The following is a 25,357-nucleotide window of genomic DNA, read 5'->3' as shown; positions in this document are numbered from 1 at the left end:
AATTGGCAGAATGTAAGATAAACAAAAAACTAATCCTTCCTATTCGTGAAATAATTTAAAGAGCCTATATTATTAAGAGTCTGTGTTAACCAGGAGAGTATAAGTTTCCTCCAAACACTTAACAAGAAAGTACGATGCTCCATTTGTGAATGGTTCAAAAGGTATGCTAATTGGTGAGAGTATAATGTATTGAAAGATGCAACATTTTGTTTAGCTTATCGCATGCGAGAGGAGAAAAAGGGTGGAGGTGCTTTTGTTGTTAATGAGTTCACAAATTGACAAGACAAAACAAAAAGATCTCAAGCTCATATTGGAGGCCCGAACAGTGAAAATATCAAATTTTAATGAATCAGAGGCAACACATTAAAGCTGCAATTTCTATGCAATTCGATCAAGCGAAAAGAGAGTATTGAATGCGCTTGACTGCAATAATAGATTGTATTTGATTCACTCAATCATTTCTTTTGATAAAGTAACTTAGTTTGGTTTTCCTGAATATTATCTATTTGATTTTTATTCAGTAGAACATGTTGTGCTTGATAGTCAACAAGGTTTTAAATATCGGTTATCGGGGATTTATCGGACGGCCAAAATCCTTATCGGATAGCGGAAATCGGGGATATATCGGGGATAAGTAGTATTTATCGGAGTGATATACTAAATGATGTGTATATATAATATAACAATTAAAAAATATAATCTAATCATGCTTAATGAAATATAAACATACCAAAATGTAAATCATCATGTTTAGAATCATTAACTAACTGTAGAAAGCGAAACTTGCATCATAGCCTTGAAAAAATATAATGTTAGTCCAAATTGGCCGATAATCCCGATAATCCCGATAAAAAAGTCTTACTTATCGGCCGATAAGTGCCGATAACGCCGATAAATCGCCGATAAACCTAGAAAAACGATAACCGATTAAAAATCAAATTTATCCTAGCGGAGAGGTCCCAAATCCGATAACTCGGCCGATAATATCGATTATCGGCCGATATTTAAAACAGTGATAGTCAACTCGAAACACTATAGATGTGCATCGATGGGAGATTCTTAGAACTTGAGGGAATCAGTGATCTCTTAAAACTTTTTGTCAAGACAAAGAAGCATATTCCATACCCGTTGGTATATCTGCTTTTGAAGTTAGATGTGATGCTACTAATTGTAGTTGCAACCACTAAAAAAACTTTCTCCGGAATGAAATTTGTAAAGCAACGAATGCCGGACCCAAAGCTTAGAGCCTAGGTGTTTTTTTTTGAGTTAATAATTGAAAATAAATATCAATGTTAAATAAAGTGCTATGCACTGTGGACCGGTGCCTAGAATCTAAGCGGATTTCTTTCTTTGTTTTAAGTGCTGAAAGTCGGAGAAGGTAAGGAGGTGTTCATAGTTAGTGAAGGAGGCTGGAGGAGTTCGGAGGAGGTTGGAGGATGCAGAGGCTGAGGAAATCACGATCAGGACTTAAGTGGTGCACTGCACGTAAGTGACCCACACTCCCTGAGGTGGCCTAGGTACCACTTAGGCCTAGGAGGACTAGGCCTTGCTTTTTAAAACATTGGAATTTATATTAGTTAAGTTGTTAATTTATGTGTATAATTTGTATATGTAACCCCGTGGGGAAAAAAATTATGGATCCATCCATGTGCGCATGCACACACTCGTTGTATGTACGCACACAAATATGTCAACATAAATTATGCTCAAAACCACAGAATATAAAAACAACTAACTTAAAACGATAGAGGAACCTAATATTTTCCTCTTACGTTCTAAACTAGCAAAGTTCATGGAAAAATCTGACATCCAATGTCCATGAGTTTTCATATTCACTTTGAATCAATTTTCATACATTCTTAATTTCCAATCAAATAAAATGCTTGTAAATCATCAAATTGAATATTTAAAAGTAAAGAATCCAAATTTCCAAGTTGCATCCGGAACAGAAATCGTAACTTTCATAGTTTGAATGTTTATTTTTTTCTTATTATCAATCCAATGTTTATGTCTAATTTTTTTTCAAAATGAAAGAAGTGGGGACCAACCTTTTCTAGCAAGAGGAAGAATTTCTTTGTGAATAGTGATAACTTCCCTTTCTCCCTTTTCTTTTTCATTTGTCTGTTTCTATCTAGAATTTCCAGCAGTTGTAGTCTGCTGGTTTGTTTGCCGGCACCAACCCCCCCCCCCCCCCCCCCCCCACCCAACCAAAAAAAAACTTCAAAGGGTACGCAGTTGGGTGGGTTTGGTAATGACAAAAGAAGTAAATACCAATATTTATGTTTTGACAAGTATTAGCAATGAAATGTGACTATGTAAGCCCATATACATTTATTAGGTTAAGTAGATTGATATGTAAGTCGATACATTTTTAAGGTTGAGTTGAATTGAGTAGTAGAAACACATGTAAAGTCCAAAATTATTAGGTTGAGTTGGGTTGGGAAGTAGCAAAGAAAAATAAAGCCCCACACAAAATCGATTACATAAACCAATACGTTCCACCCCCCCACCCCCACCCCCCAACACACCACATGGATAAAAGTTTTAGTAACATAATTAATTAACTCCCACATAAGGAAAAAAGTAAAAGGTCTCGAGAAGAAAATAATCCTATTTGACCATTGTACATTGCTAACATCAGGAAATAGAATTGGGATATAGATGGAATATAATGAAATAGAGCCACTTTGAGGTTCCCTATGAAATGAGGCATGGAACGGAGCCACTACGAAGAAGTTCTGGGAGTTACGAAGGAAGCTTTAGACTCATGGGTTCTAAGTCATTTCGTTTCTTTTGTCCAAGTCACTTCTCTTTTAGTCCAAGTCACTCCCCTTTTTGTCCAAGTCACTTCCCTTTTTCTTTGTGAGTATCGAGAATACTCCCATTCATAGGTCCGGGTGTTTCATTGGTTGATAAGAATAAGCGTCAAACTAATGAAAAATGCATAACAAAAAAAATAGAAATGTTGATAAATTTTTTTGATGGATCCATGGGTCAGATTCTACAGGATCAACAAACCTATGGGACTTAAGGAATGATGGAAGGGAATAAAAAGAAAGGCATCTATTAAAATTGCAGGCAAAGTCTAATAATTGTAGCACATGTATAGGGTGGAATAAAGAATCTCTGGTAACCCTTGTCCCCTCTATTTTGTTTTTTCTCAACAGTATTTGAGTTGCGATGGATAAAGGTCAAGCAGGAACTGATGGAAAGGTATCAATAGCATTTGTGTGTGACAGTATAAAACTATTTGGAGTTGGGCAATGAATGCAGCCTAGATGTGATCACGTTGTTGATGGAACTTGTATCCATTTAGTTTACTAATTTCCTTTTTTTTTTGTGATAAAAAACATCTCTTCATTGAGAATATTATGTGATAGAGTTTTTCCTGTGTATAATATATGTAATGCTATAAAACACTATCAACTGGCGTTAAAAGTCCTGCACATGTGAAGGCTGAATTGCTTAAAAATGTACTTGCCTTCCGATATTTCAGCTTATTTACTTGCATACTGTACTTTCATGGTTTTCTCACAGAACTTTAAAGGGTTGAGTTTTCCAACCATCTCCTCAGTTGGTCCAAATGCAGCAATTATTCATTACTCACCAGATTCAAAAACGTGTTCGGAACTTGATGCAGATAGTATTTACCTATTTGATTCTGGGGCACAGGTCAGTAACATCTTAAAAATTTAGTTGTCATTCTCTTTCAGCTATTTGAAGTTCTTTCTTTATCCCAGTTCTAGGCCTTTGCTAAAAGTTTTTCTTTCTTTCTTTCTTAAGTATCAAGATGGAACAACTGATATAACAAGGACTGTTCATTTTGGGAAACCTTCTGCACATGAGAAAGCATGCTATACAGCCGTAAGTTTGTTATTCTCGTAATTTCAACATTAATAGTAGGATACAGTGTTACACTAAACGCTGGGCGCTTCTAGGCGTCGGACTTGACGCCCAGCGCTTAGTCGCCTAGGCGGGCGTCTAAGCAGTTTCTGGACCTTTTTTTTTCTTTCTTCATTTAAGTGGTGATCGATGAGGTTTTGCTGAAGGTCGGAGGAGGTAGTGGAGATGTTCACATTTAGAGGTTAATGGAGTTTGGAGGACGTGTAGGCTACGACACATAAAATCACAATCAAGGCTTATAGGGTGCAATCCACATAAGCAGACAATGCTCCCCTAAACGCTCGTAAAATCTAGATGGACAGCCTAAATACCGTCTAGGCGCTAGGCGCTAGTTAGGCGGCCTAGGTAATATGCAGTTAAATGTAATTATAATTCTTTTTGATTTATGTCTGACCTTCATATGTCCAACACCTCACTTTGTTTTTATAACATTAGTATCTATTGCCCTTTCTGAGTACACTGCCTTACTCGACCCATTTTCTTCAATATCGTGACATTTTAAATTTGTGTTTTTTTATTTTATTGTTACAAAGGCATATAATTGCTAAGCGTAAGTATAGATAATTCCAAATTTAAGGGTTCCTTTTGCCTGTAGAAGAGCCCTTTGTAAAGGCATATATTCACATGTCGAGTTGATCGGGAGGGAGGGGCAGGGAGTTTAGTTGATTGGTAGCTTCAGCATGTTGGAGAAGCTATACCTTTTGGCTTCTCTTAGACATCGTCTTTCATCCTTCTGCATCCTAAAAAATCATAGAAAGGGGGGATCAATGCCCAATTATTTTTAAGGAATTTATTGCAAATAAACTCCTTGTTCAAACACAATTATTACGCATACGCAGTACAGGTACAGTTACGGACATGGAAAATTGTAAGGGTATGGTTTGTGGACACGGCTATTATACATATTTGGTAAATATTTAATATGTTGCATAATATACATAAAAAATATCTAATGAATCTCCTGAATTACAGATTAGTATTAAAACTAATTCATAAAGTTCCAAAGTTTTAATGATAGTTAAAACTAATCGAAAAAATAATATAGGAAATTCTATTTACCTACGGCGAAGAATTTCTTATTTTTTAGTTATTAAGTAACTAGGTTACAGGTTAAACCATTGCCCAACTAAAAATATAGTTTTCATATGTCTTGTATCTAGAAATAAAAATTTTTGGTGGACATGACTAGTGTGTTCTGGACGCGGTGCACATGGCTTGTTCATAGAGTGTCGGTGTCAAACCTCTGTTAGACACGGCTGTGGGAGCCATAAATCTCTATAGTTCAGATGAAACAATAGCATGTCATGGACCAGGTTAAAAATTTGCTTGTTTTGGGCTGGGTTGTTATATCATTGCAAGAATGTAGACCATAATGATTGGGTTTCCTATGCTAGTTTTATAATACAAGTTTTTTACATGCATCTCATAGTTAGCCCTGTGGTAGAAGTCACATTATGTGGTGTTTTTTTTGCTCGCGAACTTTTTGCTTGCAGAATATACAGTACGGATTAACATCACAGTCTAATTCATGGTTGATTTTCTTTCTGAATAGGTCCTTAAAGGTCATATTGCCCTGGATACTGCACGATTTCCTAATGGAACTAGCGGTATGAATATTATCAAAGTTCAAAACTGTAGTAAGAATTCCCTAAGTTTATTGATGTATAAGGCCACTTATTACAGGACATGCTCTTGATATTCTTGCACGGATCCCGCTATGGAAGGATGGTCTTGATTATCGACATGGCACTGGTCATGGGATTGGATCTTACTTGAATGTTCATGAAGGTATGACAGTGCCTTAATTTTTCCTATTTCCTTCAGTGATATGTCTGTGCAGTCCTTATCTTGAGATATTTCTTGAACAGGACCACATTTAATTAGTTTCAGACCACATGCTCGGAATGTGCCATTGCAAGCATCCATGACTGTGACTGATGGTTAGTATGATCCAATCATCTGTAGCTTGCTTCTTTTTTGTACTACATGTTTGATGTCTTGATTTGCTTCTCGCATTATATGAATCAACATCATGATTGCAGCCTTTTACTATCATTATAATGGGGACTAGGCCCTTTGAGACTTGCAAAAACTTTTGTCTTTTAAATGGTTCCAAATTCCTGTTAGAAATTATGTAAAAGACAATGAGCAAAGCACAGCAACTAAGAAACTGATTTCCAATCAAAAAAATGTGTTATTGCATTTCCTTATAAAAGGATATATCATCAATACCTTGTGAATTATCTAGTTGAGTTCATGTCTTCTCTTTTTGTTATTTTGCATGTGCATTTATTATTGCAATGAAGTGAAAAATCAGTCTACTTCAAGCTTCAACGTAAGGTTGGAACATATGCTGTTTCCTGGTTTTGACTTCCATAAGCAACACATAGCTATAAGTGCTTAGGTGTGTTACTTGGTATAATATATGATGATAGCAAATGACATTAACTTCATCATTTTGGTTATTGCTTTGTAGTATAATATATCATTTTTTAAAATCCACCATAATATCTTCCTCAGCACATGTATTCTTCTAAATTAGCTGTCTTAATAAATAATGAAACAAAAAATTGTGTGGAAAGTGAGTTTTAAAAAGATAAAAAGATGAAAACGCACATTTACTGATGGAGTTTCATTTAACCCTTGAGTATTTGTACTTAACTAAGTTACATTGGGTACGGGTAAGGATAGGGGTATTGGTAATGGGTACAGTACGGGACACGGCAAATTTGTAGGGCACGGGGACACGGCTATATATATGTATGTTATGCATTTTTATATGTATTAAAATTAATAATTTACATCAGGTCGATATTGTTTTTTCATTTACATAAGGTCACTATTTAAAAAATATATGTGAAACGTAGGATATATGTCAAGGAAGTGGACGAGGAATGTTTTAAATTAAAACATGTACTAGAGTATATGCCTGACTAAATGTATGCGCATGTTCAAGAGTGTCCAAAGTTCCGGTACAGGTATGTGTCGGGTACGACTCCCGATGGAAGTAGCCAGGTAACATAGGTACTTAATCAGTAGACATAAAGCATGGATATGGATATGGGAAGCATGAGAAGGACAACTTGATGCTACACTTTGAGAACTATAACATGGAACATCGTGAATAAGGAAAGCATTATATATAAATATAATGAATAATACATATATAGTTGTTTCCTTGTGCATAGATTTTGAGCAATTTTCTTGCCTGAAACCTGTATCCATGCCTGTGTGAGACAGTGGATTCTCTGCATCTACAAATTCTGATGTCTAAGCTCTCTCATTGGTTGAAAATGTATACTTTTTGTTTTCCTAGTATTCCCCAATTTTGGTATTATGCGAGTTTTCAGCATCCTTTGTCATAACTACTGTTATCATTCTCGTCTTTCCTACTTCCCATTCTGAACTTAACCCAAAAATTTACCTTATTTCCTTCATGTATCTGCTACAGAATTCTTATGAATATCATCTTCTTCCATAAAATCCACATCTTTGTAACCATTTTCTTTCATCTGAGCCATTCGTTCTTTTGGCATTACTTTTGACTTTTTGATTCTTCTGTTATTTTTAGTTTTTATTGTATTGGGAGCCTATTCTTTCTTTTGGCTGCCAGCTACACTCCTCTACCTTAATTCCCAACTGTTCATTCATTGCACTTCCAAGTTGCCTTTGCCTACTACTGCGAACAAGTTGAACTACCATTACTATCACTTGTCTCACTCACATTGTGCATGTATTAAGAGATGTTGGAAATTTATAAATAGATTTTCGTAGATTTGCTTAAAAAATCATAGTTCTCCACATTTCAGCATCTTTATGTGAACCATAATTAATTGTATTTTAGAGGTAAGTTTTGCTTTTGCTTTATGGTATTGATATCTTTAAAAATGAAAATTCGTTGTGAAGAAACTGTGAAAATGACATTGGTAAATGTTCCAAATGCTTGTTTACATCCTTTCTTTTACTTCATGTATCTGGGAACTCTTGGGTGGTAGCTAGCTGTACAAGTTTACTTCATAATTACAGACATTCTTTGTGAAAGAACTGTGAAAGCACATCGGTTAATCATGTAAATGCTTATTACTACCTTTTCGTTTTTCATTCATATAGTTGTGTACTATAGGATGGTAGCTGTACAAGTTTGCTTTTATAATTGCAGATCAGGAGGAAAAACTTTGTCATGCTTCATTACATAGTTGCGTAGTCCCCTGGACCCCCTTGAACCGTCGTACGGTTCTACCGATTCGCGGTATATATGCGAATTGGTTTTGGCTGATACACGAATTGGTTCCCAAAATTGGCAAACCATTTACAAGTATACGGGGCACAAAGTCCATAAGTGCACATGCGCAAAACGCAATGCTATGTGCGCAATTGAGTGAAAAAGGGTGCACAATAACAATAGAATATATGAGTCAATGACTATACTGTAACTCAATGCCTATGTTAATAAAACATGAAATCAAACCATCACCCCAACACGAACTGTGTGAGAAGAAAAACAGAAAAAAGAATGAACTCAAGAAGAAAAAAAAAGGAAGAAGAAAATAGAAAGTCACTGAAAATGCAGAGGATGGTCTCAAAAAAAGAGAACAAACTCCATAAAAAAGAAGCATTTAAGTATTTTGTATGAAACAATATTGAAATGCATAATTATCTTTCTAATTTCTAGTTTTCTATTATACATTTCAGAAAATGGTAAGCCCATCTAAAAATACTTTACGACGTGCCACCTACTGAACTTGCGCACTGAAGCAAGCTACACCCCTACCCGAATTTGTACCACAACCCGCTATGAACTGCATACTTTTTCGTATAAATATTTTATTTTACTTAATGTATGTATATTTTCAGAAATGTAAGAAAAAAAATATTAGAGATTTTTGTCTATGAAAGATCCGTTAGATTGCAGGGCATTTCTTGTCTTTGTATACTTCACTTGAATATCTATATATCCAGTAAATACATATTTGATCGTTGCATGTCACTTCAGTACCTACGTATTCTTCTTTGTTAGCTTGTATGTTTTAATTTGCACTTGTATGTTAATCATCAGATATGTTTGCATTGAAGGCTTCTCAAATTTGTGTTTTTTTCTTCTTTCAGAACCTGGTTACTATGAAGATGGGAACTTTGGTATAAGATTGGAGAACGTCCTTATAGTCAAAGAGGCTAATACAAAGTTTAATTTTGGTGACAAAGGCTATTTAACATTTGAGCACATCACATGGGTAAGTTTGTTACTTTTCTGCTTTTTCTTTTTCCTTTTGGAATGAGAATCGTCAAGATATCACGTGCATCAAGTCTCTTTCGTTAAGATATCACGTCCATCAAGTCTCTCACTTCTAAATGGACTCTTAAATGCTTGAGCATGAGGAAATTGGTACAATCCGCCTGTGCCTAGGAAAACTACTACTTTTTATCATATTGGATGAGTTCTACTCCACTGCTAGCCACCTGTTCTTGTCACGAAGATAGTAAGATACAAGATTCTTAGCGTATTCAGTATGCCTGCATCTCATTTTCATAGGAAGGAAAATAACCTAGTACGTTAAAGAGTATTCTTCATTTCATTTTGTAGATTAGTCATCATGTCATCTTTGGTTATGGTTTTGAAGGCTTGTTTGCAACAATCAGCTTCGAACTAACCGATTTCCCCCCCTGCATCTTTGTAGATGTCAGTAATACTTCTATACCATCTGAAGTAATTCGCTTCTAGTATAAACTAGACGTATGCAAGTTAACTGTTTTTTTCCAACTGTATGATATACCTGATCCTCACATATGTTGTAATTGTTTTTGGGAAAACATATGTAATTATTTGATACTGCATGATGGCACAAGACGTTATCCCTTCTTCTCCCACAATTTTTTTCTCCTTTCAAATTCCACATCTGTTAAACCTACCACACTGGTCATAATATTTAGGTATACAGCATTCAAATTTCTCCTCCCTTTTCCTAGAAAAATAGCATATAATATCTATAGTTTTCCTGTTACTGCAACTGTCTTTCTTTATGAGATTACTAGTATTAAGCCCGCATGCTCCTGCGGGTATTATTTACAGAGGTATATTTGTCACCAAATTGATAGTATGGTTTTTAGATACAACTATTTATATAAATTTTAGCAAGAAATTTTTTTATTACTATCTACAAAGTGAATCTCCAAAGCAGTTAACAAAATAATATATCAATTAGCAATTTTTATCAAATTTCATTAAAAGAGCCAGAAAAGATTTATATTTGTGAAATGTCTAATAAAGGTTAAAATCATCATATGCAAGAAACACAAAAATTAGGTATGAACAGTGTTTTCAAGGTTAAAAAATTTTGCTCCACATTGAACGATGGATAAAGGACCAAAGCTTTCACTGTAACATAAAGAGCATGACTAAAGATCAAAATACTGTAGCATAAGTTTTACAAAAAAAATCACACGATCAGTACGTCTAAGCCTTAAAATAACAAGGTAGTATGAACAGTAAATTTAAATAGCTTGGTTTGTACTGTTGCATGAATAGTGTCTAATGCAGCATGAATAGTGTTTTGCTTTTAAAGGTAACTTTGACAGTCTAGTATTATTTTTGTGCATTTGCTTTTTTCACTGATATACTCGAATTTTATAGGCACCATACCAGAAGAAACTGATGGACTTGAAGTTGATGACCCCAGAAGAGAGAGAATGGGTAAATTCGTACCATGCTAACTGCCGAAGCATCCTAGCACCACTCTTAAATGAACTGGAGATGGAATGGTTAACGAAAGCAACCGAGCCCATTGCTATTACTGCTTGATTGCTTCAATGGCTCCAAGGTATTTCCGTCTTAAATTCATATTTTGGCTGCCTGAAAGTTAAATCTTTTATCTCGACGAGGATTATTTTGTTTCAGTTAAGTGCTTGCGGAGGCTTAACATGTTGAGAATGGACATGGAGTTCTATTTTATATATTGCTTCTTACTACAACTGCTGCTGCTGTTGGGGTACTGAGGTTCAGCAATAATCTCATTACATGGACTCGTACTTCTTGTTGTTATTAAACCCGTGTTTGTTCCACCATTTTATTTGTATTATAAGGTTAGCTAATGTTATGGTACTTATGCTATATTACAATATCTCTTGGATTATGTCTCAAATTCTTTCTGAAGCTGAGATTTTAGAGGCGACGAGGGCTGCAAGAGAGAATAATGCGAAATATATTACAAAATGTATACTACTGTATACAAGACACAAAAGTGTGAGATCTTTCTTATGAATTGCTATTGGAAAAGTCATGAATCTTTGAGGACCTTGTATAATTATCACTTGCGGTGTAAGAAGAATATAAATTTGTAGTATATTTAGCAGTATTCAATGAAGATGATCGTTCACATGATCTATGATGGTTTATCTGAGTAATGCCTTAATTTAGCTTATCTTTATCTGATAATAAATGCATATTAAACGGCTATAGATATAGCATGCCCGAGATAGTTTATGTAGCGGTAATTAAAAAAAGAAAAAAAAAAGAAAAAGAAAAAGAAGCGGCTGCAGCTGCAGCTGACTACTCCCTGTGCCGCTTCTAAATTCGTTAAAAGGTTAATGTAAAACAAAAACGCAAAAAAAAAAAAACATTTTGTTTTGTCAGTGCCAAGCTCATTCATGTTTTCTCTCTAAGTATGGAAAATGTTCTTTTTGTCGACGAAACCGGCTGTATTCAAAAACTAACTTCTACCATATCAAGTCCCGGGGTAAATTAAAGACTATGTTCCTTTCTTAATGTTCACAAGAATCAAAGACCAGGATTCTCTTGATTTCTAGGATTCACAAGCAATCAAAATTTTATTGATAGCATTTTGTTTTGTACTCATCATGCATATGTTAAGAAAATACAAGGCTTAAAAATATCGTAGGTTATGGGTTATCAAAAAAACCCTTCAATTTTAATGTTTTATTAGAAAACCCCCATAATAGTGTTAATCACAATTTTAACTAGCAAAAATATTCCCTAGTTTTAATCTCCCATGCGAAAACTGTGGCTTTGTGATATTTAGCATGATTGGCCCGCTGGGTGGGTCTCTGATATTTAGCCAAAATAAAAGTCCATCATCGGACATTATAAAGTATTGTTCTTATTTACAAAAAGAATTGTAAAAAGGTCATTTAAAGTGACGCAAGAAGCATAAAACTAGTGTCGTAAAGCAGTTTTATACGCATAGATTTTTGTAGGTTAGGGATTGTTGCCCTCTGATGAAAAAAAAAATGTTTCTTTTTGTTGTACGCACAAAAACGTTTTGTGCATGTTCAAATTATCTGTTGCTGAGTCAGACGTGTTCAAAAACTATTAACACATGCTACTAAGTCCGGCCTGTTCATAGATAATGTGTTTGGCAACTTATTAAAATTGGTCATACTTGTCCTTAAACTAAACTGGTTTTGGCGTGACTAGTTCTGAAAAAAAACTTGTTTAGCTAAGGACCGACTTCCCCTTGGTCCACAACTAAACCAGTTTAGATGCTTAAGAATAAACTAAAGTAGATTGCCTAATATTTAAATTAAATTTTACCAATTAACAAAACAGTCTAAAACTTAATCATGTTATAGATGTGTCTCTCTCAGACACTCCTTTTATTAACCACAACAACCTTGGTCCTTGCCTCCTTGGTGGGCATTTCAGACGTTAGGATATAGCCGTTGTAATTAAGTGCCATTTTGTCCTTTGCAAGCCTTATACAGTGTTATTATCAGTTCGCATGAAGATTTGAGAGATCTTTTTTCATGTGGAGTGTGGAGATTCATAAGCACTTGCGCCACGTTTTTTGCCCCCATTTAGGGTTAATTTCACAAAACCATTATGAACTTCGAACTTTCTTTTTACCAAGCTCCTTAAACCCCCCCAACATGTAATTTGCAAATAAATAGAATTTTCTTGAGAGAGAAACCAAAATATTGTTGAGAGGATATGTCGCTAGTAAATGACAAATTCTGAAATTATTTGCCACAAGTAAATTTTATTTATTTATTTATTTTTTGTAAATTACATATGGCGGTGTTCGATGAGAAAAGTTCAAAGTTCAAGGGGGCTTTGTGAGATAAATGTAGTTCAAGTGAGTCATGTAAGAAACACCCTAAAGTTGAGGGGGCTATGTGAATATAACCCCCCTTCTATCTTGTCATCATCTTTTATTTTATTTTATTTTTTCTTTCTTTTTTTTCTGACTTGTATCTTGTCATCACTTCACTATGAATGCTTTATCGTAAAGGTAATAATACAACTTATTTGCCAAGTTACATGTATATGCTTCGAGTACTCCTACCACCTCTACTACTAACTAACGGTTTTCACCAGCAAGCGAATAAGACAAGCAGCCTAACAGCAAAACTCCAGCATCTTCTTATATTTTTGTGCACAATGACTCTTTCGCCCTTCTTATTTATTTATTTATTTATTTCCTCCCCATAAATGAGATAGTAGCGTTTAAGCCCACCCTTTTTCTAGAACTCCAGAGAAAATCTCTACAGCCCACTTATTCTTTTGCCTAAAATAAGGAGGAAAACATAGATACATTTAATAAGTTGAAGCACCCTCCGAAACAATGTAGTTTTCGCTTCTCGCTGATAAAATAATTTCATCGAGGGTAATATTTCTCTTTCAAAAGTATAATCCACAGCTATATTAGTTATGAAACTATTTTTATTGTTATTTTTCTACAAACTCATACACTGTTGCTTGTTTATTGAGATACTTTTGTTGGGAAAAAAACTTTCGAGCACTCTGAACGGAATATAGAAGAAAATTAGTTCATTTCTTTTTCTTTTTTTTTTTGATAAATCTCATATAATTCCCCTCACCTGTGTGTTTAGTAACAATTAGTAGTCCCTCAACTATTTTGGCAGCACTTAGAGCATCTCCAACAGCTTCCCTATTTCTCACTTTTGGACAATTTAGTTAGGTTTTTGGTCTAACAGATTCCCCATCTCATTCCCCAAAATAGAGATGGAGGAGAAAAAATGGGGAAGCTTCCCTAAATCTGCAGCATTCTCTAAATTTTTGGAGGAAAAAATGGATTCTTCAAAATGGAGAAGCTGTTGGAGTTGGTGTAAAAATAATTTGAATAATATGACTTTTGATTCCCCATTTTGAAGAAAATTTTAGAGAAGCTGTTGGAGATGCCTTTACTTCCCCTTCGCTCTTTTTTTTTTTGCCTTTTATCATTTTATTTATTATTTTTATTTTTATTTATTTTCACTTCAAGCGCAAGAGCGTGGTAATTTGATCAAAGGACCTCATTGGGATTCAACCTTGGGTTTCCCACCCAATTTCAAACGAACTGGGACCCATACAACCAACACGTCATGAAACCCACCGCCTACAGCCGGTGACCTCCGTCCCGGCCGGTTCCTTCCTCCTTCTTAAACCCTTCAAAAAAAAAAAAACCATCCTTTTATACCTCCGCTCTCAAGTCTCTTCCCTTCGAAATCCGTCCAATTCTTCCCGAATTTTTGCCGAATATGGACAAACGATCCGCTCCGAAACCCGAAACGTCGGTTAGCAAAACAACAACGGCGAAGACGAAGGAGAAAGAATCGAGCTCCTCTGATTCTTCCTCCTCCTCCTCCTCCTCTTCTGGTAGAGGATCTTTGGCGAGGAAAGAAGCGGGTCATCGGAGAACGAGGAGGAACAATAGCGGGTCTAGATCCATTAAGGTGGGTCCTGAACCCGTTAAGGTCGGGATTGTTGATGCGTCGTGGTTGCTGCTGCCGGACTTGGTGAAGAGGAGGTGCACTTGGATCACTCCTTACTCTGGTACGCCTTTTTAGTTCCTCTTTTTAAAATTCTTTTTTTCAGTTACATTTTCGAGTTAGTTTTTATCCCAAAAAAAAATATTCAAATTATTTAGGCCTTGTGACCAATTTCATTTATTGTAAATACTTTGCGTTTTCAGTAGTTTTACGATTGTTAGAATTAATATAAAACTATAATCATTGATCATCACCATCTTAAATTTAGTTCTTCTAACCATTACACCAAAACTCCGAAGTTATGGTGAGAATCAAGGATTATAGTTTTATATTAATTCTAACAACGATACCAACAGCCTTAGAAATAACTAGCTCAGGCGGTATAAGTATAACCTGGTTGCCCCGATATCATCTTAAAATCCCTGTCACTATATCGAAATTTCGAAGCTGTGGTGATGGTTGAGGGTCATTGTTTTGTATTCTAACAAGTTGCAGAAGTTTTCTTCTTGGAATAAAATTAGGTGTTGGGGAACAACGTTGCACATTCATTGCGCTGAAGTTCAAAGTTTACGAAGCATGCGGATGTGCATCGATCCGTGTGCTCAATCATAGGGCTAAATAAAATTTCTAATTGTTAATTTCTCTCATTGGTAGAGTATTTCTCGATTTCTACTCGAAGCCAGTACTGTGTACAAGTATCATGCCAATTTGGAGATATGGAATTGGCGAAGTTAGCAGGCTGGCTATCAAATTGGTTTCATGTGCTCTGTCATTTTGTTAAATTTGAACAGGCAGGAGTCGGAGATAATGGTTAATATGAAACAGAAAGATAACCTTTTGAGTTGAGGTTTGTTGTAATAGGCGAGGTGCTATCATGGTAGTTCTTTGTTTTGTGAGAATCTTTAAAATCAATCTTATTTGTATACTTGACAAATAAAACCTCATTAATTGCATTTTGTCTCGCTATTATATTCCTCTGTCAAGTCCTTAAAAATCGGTATACTAGCTAAATTCGATCTAAGAAATAACCACAGGAGATCATGTCCAAGATGCAAAGATGAGATAACCTGTAGAACTTGAATCTGACATAAAGCCGTTAGGGAAATTGAAACATTCGTGGAGAGAGTCTTGTAGAGCTAGAGCACTTATTGGCTTAAGAAGAATGAGCTGAAAGAATCAAGGGCAAGGAACAGAGGAATTATTCCTTGTGTATCGTGGTGTTTAGTCGTCCGCATAGTGATATTTCGGATGGACGATCCTTTAAGCAAAGCTTGGGAGGTTTTGCGAAAAAAAGTATCAAAAGAATCAGGAAAGGCACTTCTCATGCCCGGGTCCTGTGGGCCTATTGGCACGATGCTGAATGCAAGATATTACTTGCATTGATCCACTACCAAAAATGCTCGCAATTGTGCAGCTGACTCTAATGAGTTGCACTTCAACACTCATATGCTCTACCCGATGTGGGGCTAAATTGTGATGGGGTTATCATAGCATTGGTTGGCCTCCAATGTGATTGAAGTTTGAAATTTTAGAGATATGAGTTGGAAATTTCTAATTGTTTTTGTAGAGTTCAGACAATTACAAAATGAAAGAAAAATAAGGTAGTCCATGTTTAAAAAAATGGAAAATATTCTTAGAAAACATTAAATCTTGGATTGATATATTTTATTTCTGTTGGAAGATGTGGAGCCGATGTTAGAAAAATGGAAAATATTCTTAGAAAACATCAAATCTTAGATTGATATGTTTTATTTCTGTTGGAAGATGTGGAGCGCTAGAAATAGAGGGAATATACCATAAAATACTAATTATCGTACCCTTTTTGTTGTTGTTGCTTGAGAAGCATGTACTTCCAATGATTAGATGAACTTCCCATTTTCATGCCCAACTCTTAGTTTGACGTACTTATGCTCTCCTCATGTGTATGAGCAAAAAGGACATATACATAAAAGCTTTAGTGGAATGAAGATTAATGGAGATAAAACCAAAGAAAAGTTTTAAATGGTTATTGTTATGATAGTCTGAAGCTAGAGGAAAGAGTATAACGTTGGATCAGTAAGTAAATAGTCCAAAATAGTAAATGTTGAATTATGTTCCTGTTAAGATTTAGAGAGAAAAGAGTTTCTTGGGAGAGTTTTCCCTCACTCTATACTTTATTATTTATAGAGATGATTAGTTACAAATTAGTCTCACATGTAATGTGGGACTAAACTAATGTTAAACTAATACTCATACTCTCTTCTAACACTCCCCCTCATGCTGGAGCATATATATCATGACCATCTTGTCACAAATAAAGTCAACCCGTGTTTGACCAAGTGGTTTTGTAAGAATGTCTGCCAACTGATGTACTATCGATACCTGTTTTGGCGTGATGATTTTGTCCTCGAGCTTCTTGCGGATTCGTGACAGTCGACTTTAATGTGCTTGGTTCTCTCATGAAACACGGGATTCTCAGCAATGTGAATTGTTGCTTTATTGTCGTCATATAGACTCATGAGACATTCTGAAGGGAGACAAATATCTGTCAATAGGTCTTTGATCCAAACCATCTCTAATGTCACATTTGTCATAACTTTGTATTCTGATTCTGTACTGGATCGAGACACAACACTTTGCTTCTTACTCTTCCATGACATCAGATTTCCTCCGAGAAAAATACAATATCCAGTAGTCAATCTCCTATCAAAAGGACATCCAACCCAATCTGCATCAGAGAAGCCTGCAACTCTGGTGTGTCCTTGATCTGAGTAGAGAATTCCTCATCCTGGAGCCTTTTTTAAGTACCTCAAAATTCTCATTATTGTATCCAAGTGAGTAGTTCTTAGTACGGATAAAAACTGACTCACAACACTGACTGTAAATATGATGTCAGGTCCGATCACCGTCAGATAATTTAGTTTTGCCACCAATCTCCTATACTGCCTAACATCCTCAAGAAGCTCACCCTAATCTGGTACTAGTTTTGAGTTTACATCTATTGGAGAATCATTATTTCTGCATCCTAACATCCCGACTTCTGAGAGCATGTTCAGGACATTCTTCATTTATGATAGAAGAATACCTTTCGTTGACTTTGCAACTTCAATGTCTAGGAAGTATTTTAGGGAATCAAGACCTTTGGTTTGGAAATGTGTCTGTAAATATTTTTTTAGGCTATCAATACCAGAAGCATCATCCCTTGTAATTACAATGTCATCCACATAGATAACTAGAAGAATTCGTTTCTCATCCTGAAATCGCTAGAAAACAGAGTGATCTTTTTATCCACGACAAAGCCCAAATTCCTAAATAATCGATGCAAAATATCCAAACCAGGCTCTCAGAGACTGCTTCAGACCATAGAGTGATTTTTTCAGCATACACACCTTCGCATTCTCCCCCTGAGTAACAAAAACTGGTGGTTGCTCCATGTAAACCTCCTCATGTAGAATATCATTAAGGAATACATTATTGATGTCTAACTGATGAAGTGGCCAGTGATTTGTCGCTACTAACGAAACAAAAATCTGAACATATGTCATTTTTGTCACTAGAGAGAAAGTATCTACGTAATCCAAGCCCTTTAGCAATCAGTCGGGCTTTCATGTGTGCCAAAGTTCCATCAAGATTCAACTTAACAGTGTATACCCACTTGTAGCTGACGGGCCGCTTTCCTGGTGGAAGTGGGACTAATTTTCAAATCTCATTCTGCTGCAAGGCTCTTATTTCGTCCTGTATCACTTGGTTCCAACCTGGAATAGACATGACTTCTGACACATTCTTGGGAACCAAATATGAGTCAAGGGAAGTAATAAAAGATCGAAAGATAGAGGATAGGCGATCATAGGAGATAAAGTTAGAAATAAGATATTGAGTACAAGTTTGTATCCCTTTTCGAAGTGTAATAGGAAGGTTTTTCGCAGAAGGGGGTAAATTTGCACTTACTGATTCAGGTTCTTCGGACGGAGGACGTGGTGTTGAGGCCGATGTTGGCACAGGAGCAAGAGCTGAGCAACGTTAATAAACTTGAATTGGACGTTAAACCTAGATGAGTCTTTTCCAGTAACGTAAATAGTATTGTCAGCGGATGAACCACCATCGTTAACCAATGATTCTTGCAGGATTAAATAGTCATACTCATCCGATGATAATAGAGATGGAGAACTAGAATGATCAGGTTTATCTTTAAAGAATGTTACATCAACAGATAACACAAGACGATTGAGTATGGACAGAAACACTTATAACCTTTATGCTTTCGGGAGTAGTCAAGAAAAATACCACGGAGAATCAAACTTTTGTTTATTTGAATTGTGATTATGAACAAAGCACAGAGAGCCAAAAATCTTTGGAGCAAGCGGAAAGAGATCATCGTTGGGGTATAGAACTTTAAAAAGAATTTTATCTTGTAGAACAGAAGAGGACATTTGATTAATCAAGTAACATACTGTTAAGATAGCTTCCTCCCAAAATTCTTTGGGAACGCGACGATGGAATAGCAAGGTCCGAGCAATATCAAAGAGATGTCTATTCTTTCGCTCAACAACTCCATTTTGCTAAAGAGTGTAAACACAAGAAGACTGATGAAGGATTCCATGTTATTTAAGGAAACTAGTAAAGTTGTCATCCAAATATTCTTTTGCATTATCAGATCGAAATTTTTTTATTGAAGTCTTGAATTGATTGACTATTTCAAAATAAAAGAGTTTAAAAGTAGAAAAGACTTCAGACCTAGACTTGAGAAAATAAATCTAAGTAACGCGAGAGTGATCATCCACAAAACTGACAAAGTATCGGAATCCCAATTTAGAAGTTATGGGGCATGACCCCAGGCATCAGAATGAACAAGATCAAATGGCTTAGCAGCCCTTTTATTAACTCGATTAGGATAAGACACATGATGGTGTTTGCCAAGTTGACACGACTCACACTCTAATGAGGAAAGAGAGTTGAATTGAGGATTTAGAAGCTTGAGAACAGAGAGAGATGGATGTCCTAGCTGATAGTGATATTGTAGAGCTAATGAGTTTTCAATACAAGCTAAATGTTTGCGTCCAAGTTCAGTTTATAATGATCGTTTTGCTTATGTCTCATTCCAATCGTTTTTCTTGTGACCAAGTTCTGAAATGTCACAGTACAGTTTAGTAATTTAGTAATCTTACTAACAGATAAAAAGTTATAGGAAAAACTAGGAAGATAGAATACGAAGGAAATGGAAAGACTCGGGATATGATTGGTATTGCCGATACCTTGAACAGGTGTATATGAACCATCAGCTAATTTAACTGAATTAGATGTAGGAGAGAAAGATGACATGATACCTTGATTTCCAGTCATATGATCAATGGTACCTGTATCTATAATCCAAGTATGAGACGAAGATGATGTAAGTAAAGATAAAGGGGTATCTGTACTTTTGAGAGTAGCGGATAAAAAGAAAGACGATGTTTGTGAATTTTGGTACTGCTGAAATAATTAAAATTGCTAAAATTGACGTTACAGCTCTGCATCATAGAAGAGTGCTGTGGTTGAATTTTACTATTAGATGAAGTGAGGTTATCCTGAGCAGTCATGTAAGCACCATTGGCCTTCTTCTTTTCTAATTCAGGATAATTATATTTGAGATGTCCTAGTTGGTGGCAGTAGTTATAAGTCTTTACTGAGTCATCGTTATGAGCATGTCTGTCTTTAGATGGACCTCCACGGCCACCTCGTTGATCATTGTGGTCTCCAGAACGACCAGTGTGGTAACCTCATCCCTCTTTAAAGTTTTCTCTACCTCTTCCAGGACCACCAATATGACTTCCTCGTCCATAAGACTACCAAGTGCAGAGCGATCCGTAGTGGATGTGAGTGACTGTGCAGGGACAGTGTTCTTCAGAAAGTGATAAGTCTCAGCCAGAGAACTAATGGCGGAGCTCTCCATGATTTGTGGTCGAGCAGAGGAGTAAATAGAATTTAGAGTGCCCAAGTAGGTGAGTACCATAAATTTGTTTCATTGGTTCTGCATTTGTTTTACATCCCTAGTAATAGCAAAATTTGACGAAGTTCCTCAGCCAGACGATTGAACTCACCATAATGATTATCTATGAGTTTACCATCCTGTTTCTTACAAAATAGCTCTTGAATTACTTCATATGCCCGATTAATATTGTTGCTACCCCCATAGAGATCTTGCAAAAATACCAAAGTTCATTCACTATCATACAATGAAGAACTAAATCTTGAATTTTAGGCTCCGTAGTATTAAGAAGTTGATGCAAGAGGACACTATTGTTCAATGTCCAAGATTCCGGTGTCGGAGTAGGAGGGTCTGTCAACAAATAGCCAGTTTTGCCTTGGCCTATAGTGTAGATTTTAATAACACGCTTCCACTAGAAATAGTTAAGTCCATCAAGTTTTCGGTCAGTAATTCTATCAGAAAATATCTTCGAAACTTTCGTCTGGACCGTTAACTCAGAATTCTTGAGTTTCTCGGATCTGGCCATTATGAAACAGACAAGTAGAGTTCAAGACAATATTCTCCACAAGTTATACTCCAAAATGAAAACAATCAAAGAATGTCCAAGTTCAAAAAATAAGTCTTAAATTAGCTAGTAAGCTGAACAAGTCCAAGAACCCGAATGTTTAATTTGAACCCGAAGGTTAAAATGCAAGAACCCAAAAATTAACATGAAACCCGAAGGTTAAAGATTAAGAACCCGAAGGTTAAGATGGAACCCGAAGGTTTTTTTTATTTTTACAGGATAACTCATAGATCTGATTAAGATCCGAAAACAAAAAGAGAGCTGCGAGCATGGTGGCGGCGAGCGAATGCCTCATGGTGGTGGCGGTCATCAACGGCGAGCGGTGTCGGGTGGGAGTTGTCGCGTTGGGTGGGAGAAGCTCGAGGATAAGGACATGGATCGGATGGATGAGGACAAGGAGTTATTGAGGAAGATGAGGGCGATGACGATGGCGAGGACAAGAAAGATGAGGACGATAAGGCGGTTGCAGGGTTTTGGCGGCTAGGGTTTTGGAGAGAGGCGGCTTGGGTTTTGGAGAAAGCGGCTAGGTTTTGACGGCTAAAGTTTTGGAGACTGGCGACCGCCTAAGGTTAGGGTTAGGCTTAGGAATTTAGATTAATATTACGGTTAAGGCTAGGGATAGGCTCATTATTGCCGCAACAATGGTCTACTTCTTCACATCCACCGCGCAATGCATGCAATTATTGATAGACAGAAAAATCATGGTATGCATTTTTGTGTACTAGCTAAAGCATTACGTATGTCTGGTGGTTATTGATAGACAGAAAAATCATGGTATGCATTTTTGTGTACTAGCTAAAGCATTACGTATGTCTGGTGGAGATCATATTCACGCTGGTATAGTAGTAGGTAAAATGGAAGGGGAACATGAGATGACTTTAGGTTTTGTTGATTTATTACGTGATGATTATATTGAAAAAGACCGAAGTTGTGGTATTTTTTCACTCAAGATTGGGCGGCCTATGGTTAGGGTTAGGGTTAGGAATTTGGATTAGTATTAGGATTGGGGTTAGGGATAGGTTCTGATACCATGTTAAGATTTGGTGAGAACTGAATTTCTTGGGAGAGTTTTCCCTCACTCTATACTTTATTAATTATAGAGATGGATTAGTTACAAATTAGTCTCACAGGCAATGTGGGACTAAACTAATGCTAAACTAATACTCATAACTAATGCTAAACTAATACTCATACTCTCTTCTAATAGTTCCCACTCAAAACAATGACTCAGAAACTATAGTTTTAACGGATGATGTAAATTCTTGTGGAAAATGTAATAGGTCAAATAACCGTGACAAACTATATAATTATGCCCTTGCCTATTAACAAGGGGAAAGGTTGCGTCTACAATGTAATCTTCTGTCTTGATGAAACAATAGCAATATTTTCCAACATTTTATTCAACACATTCCGCGGCAATGCGTGAAGCTCCAAGGTTGTTTTGAATTTAAATCATGTTGAGATCCAACAGGAGCCAATCAATATCCTTGACATTAGCTAATAGCGTCAACTTATGCAAACTGATGTTGGCTAATAATATCTAAATAAATAAATAGAGTTGAGGTATGAAATACTAAAAGTTAATTTAATAGCAGTTTTTCAGTCATTGACATGATTCCTTCTTTAGTAATATCATGTTGATGATTTATTTAGAGTCTTTGCCAGTCCAGGAGAAATGGAGGTTAAATCCTTGTTGCAAGTGCTTTACACTACCAGACCAAAAATTTAGGTCAATTTACCTGCTAGCTAAGTGTCAGGGATTTAGGGTTAGTATGCTCTTATATCAGTCATGAGTTGGGATTCGTAGGCGTTTAATGCCTGGTAAATAACAGCCATAAATGTTTGGTTAATTTTTTTGTGCAGAATATGATGATGTTTTACGACATTTAACTTTGGGTGTCTGCTTTGTTAATCAATACCATTTACAACCTATTATGTCAATGAGATTACATTGTGATACATTCTAAAATTTGATCCTTAATATTCTCTTTGTTTGCTTTATTGTAGAGAAAGTCTGTGTTTCCTTTCATGATGAAGAATGGGGAGTCCCAGTTCATGATGATCAAAAGTTATTCGAGCTGCTTATTTTGTCACAAGCTTTAGCTGAACTCAGTTGGCCCACAATTCTTAACAAGAGAGACATATTTCGGTACATTTAACATTGTGTTAATTTTGAATTGACTCTTGTAGTATCGCCCATTGCAAATAGACTCCCTATAGTTCCATTTGTGCGATTAGGGCACCTGATTTTTTTTATTTTTTATGTTTTTATTTTTTGCTCTCAAAATAGTCAAAAATGTTTTGAGGAAGATAGACCCTTTATAGTTATACTGGTGAGGATAGATCCCCAATTACAAGTTTTTTGACTAGTAAAGGAGTCGAAAAAGTTAACTACGGGGAAGTATTCACACTTTGGCCACTACGTCAAGGGGTCTATTCGCAATTGGGCTATACTACAGGGGTGTATTCACAATAGGCCTTAAATATTGAGACTATGTGGTTATTAAAGTATTAATATTGTCCTAATTGCTTCCCATCCTTCTGAAAGTTTCTAAATAGAGTTACTTTATTTTTAACAGGAAGATCTTTGAGAGCTTTGATGCTTCTTCTGTTGCTAAGTTCAGTGAGAAGAAGATAGCATCACTAAAATCAAGTGGCAGCTTATTATTGTCTGAACAAAAATTCCGGGCAGTGGTGGAGAATGCAAAACAGATGCTCAAGGTAACTAAATTTATTTGGAACTTCACAAGTCTAGTCCTAATATGTGTAATTAATATTATTTGCTTTTTATTTATATGCCGGTTTTTCAATTTGTACACTTACACAGTACTACTATCAAACAGGTCATTAGCATCTCCGAATTATTTTTGGATCTATATATAGGCTAAAAGATAGCGGTCCTGCTTCTTGGCAATAGAGTTATGCTCATGTTACAGTTTTAAAATGCTTCCATGTTTCAGTTAATGCTCCGAAGTTATTTTGACTAATTGTTTCATCTCATTCAGTAATATATTCATCAGATTATGGGTCCTGTCTACAAGCTGGACCACTCCCTTTAGTGGCTGATCTCGTTTTGAAGTTATTGGTGCCTATAGTCCATTGATAGTTTCTTTAACAATTTGTTTGTTTGATAGATTATTGAGCACATTGGATACGGTTAGAGTGAACCCAGCCATTTTAAAGCTTAAATTTCTGGTATCCCAAATGATCCATTCCATCAATGATTGATTGAAAAGCTTGATTTCCTCAAAAGAGGGGGCAAAACACTTGATTGCTTAGTATATAAAATCAATTTACCTCCATGCTTCAATACTTCTGTATTAATCAGCCAAGTTAACCAATAAAATTGGGGATATATTTAAGCCAGGAGCATGTTTGTAACCGACATAATACCATGTCACAAAGATTGAAACAGTTGTGATTCTTATCTATCATCACTTTGAAATGAATCATATCTTTGCAATCTACCTTACAGGACCTTTTGTTTTTTCTTTTAATGCACAACCTAAGTAACATGGCGTATGAAGCTCATGCAAAACTGACATCATTTATTGTTATATTTCCAAGATCATGGAGGAATTTGGTTCGTTCAGCCGCTACTGCTGGAGCTTCGTGAACCACAAACCGATCATAAATGGTTTTCGTTATGCTCGCCAAGTGCCAACCAAGACCCCCAAAGCCGAAACCATGAGTAAAGACTTGATGCAGAGAGGTTTTCGTTGCGTTGGCCCAACAGTGATCTATTCGTTTATGCAAGCAGCCGGCCTCGTCAATGACCATCTCTCCAGTTGCTTCAGATATGGAGAGTGTATTCGTCCTAAAGCCAAAGAGATGAAAACAAAGATGGAGGGGTCTGTGGCAATTTGCGAGGTGATGGATGAGGCATGCTCCTTAAAAGCTTGATTTAGGGTAACTACATGTAGTTTTCTAACGGAGAAATCTAATTGATCCTCAGTGTAAAGTTGTGTACAGCGTGTGTCATGCTGCTTGTAGTTTTCTTGTTGTTTGGTTACTCATCTGCTAATATGTCACTAACATTTATGTTGTATGTTTGGTATTTTATGCTGATTTAAATCTCACGTGTTGCTTCCCAGGTTATGACTTATGGCAGTAGATTATATGTATCTGAGCATATATTTTAGAAATGAGAATGCTAATTTTCCCTGTTACAATAAAATGACAGCTCTCAACTCATCATAACTTCAGCGTTTTGATACAGCGGC

At 36.1% G+C, this 25,357-nt stretch overlaps 2 protein-coding genes across 2 annotated transcripts in view; both read left to right on the top strand.

Annotated features, from left to right (window-relative positions):
- LOC109851321 (probable Xaa-Pro aminopeptidase P) overlaps positions 1-11,292 on the top strand; it is a 41,711-nt gene extending 30,419 nt beyond the window's left edge. The window contains exons 11-18 of the mRNA XM_020421394.1: positions 3,538-3,672; positions 3,784-3,864; positions 5,456-5,510; positions 5,587-5,691; positions 5,772-5,843; positions 9,010-9,134; positions 10,532-10,718; positions 10,796-11,292. Of these exons, the coding sequence (XP_020276983.1) occupies positions 3,538-3,672; positions 3,784-3,864; positions 5,456-5,510; positions 5,587-5,691; positions 5,772-5,843; positions 9,010-9,134; positions 10,532-10,699 (741 nt within the window). The 3' untranslated portion in view covers positions 10,700-10,718; positions 10,796-11,292. The remainder of the gene's footprint in view (positions 1-3,537; positions 3,673-3,783; positions 3,865-5,455; positions 5,511-5,586; positions 5,692-5,771; positions 5,844-9,009; positions 9,135-10,531; positions 10,719-10,795) is intronic.
- On the top strand, positions 14,331-25,225 carry LOC109851478 (probable GMP synthase [glutamine-hydrolyzing]). The gene is made up of 4 exons (XM_020421620.1): positions 14,331-14,689; positions 23,142-23,283; positions 23,714-23,855; positions 24,702-25,225. Exons 1-4 carry the CDS (start codon positions 14,395-14,397, stop codon positions 25,035-25,037), a joined length of 915 nt encoding a protein of 304 aa, XP_020277209.1. The 5' UTR covers positions 14,331-14,394; the 3' UTR covers positions 25,038-25,225.

The sequence above is a fragment of the Asparagus officinalis genome, chromosome 8, assembly GCF_001876935.1.
Source record: "Asparagus officinalis chromosome 8, Aspof.V1, whole genome shotgun sequence".
Taxonomy (NCBI): domain Eukaryota; kingdom Viridiplantae; phylum Streptophyta; class Magnoliopsida; order Asparagales; family Asparagaceae; genus Asparagus; species Asparagus officinalis.
The sequence above is the reverse complement of the archived record's forward strand: the minus strand, read 5'-3'. Positions and strand labels throughout refer to the sequence as shown.

Bases quoted from the DNA above. Each gene is read 5' to 3' on its own strand.
- LOC109851478 (XM_020421620.1), top strand. From the start codon at position 14,395: ATGGACAAACGATCCGCTCCGAAACCCGAAACGTCGGTTAGCAAAACA. The intron at 14,690-23,141 runs GTACGCCTTTTT...GCTTTATTGTAG, and splicing joins TTGGATCACTCCTTACTCTG to AGAAAGTCTGTGTTTCCTTT. The intron at 23,856-24,701 runs GTAACTAAATTT...TATATTTCCAAG, and splicing joins ATGCAAAACAGATGCTCAAG to ATCATGGAGGAATTTGGTTC.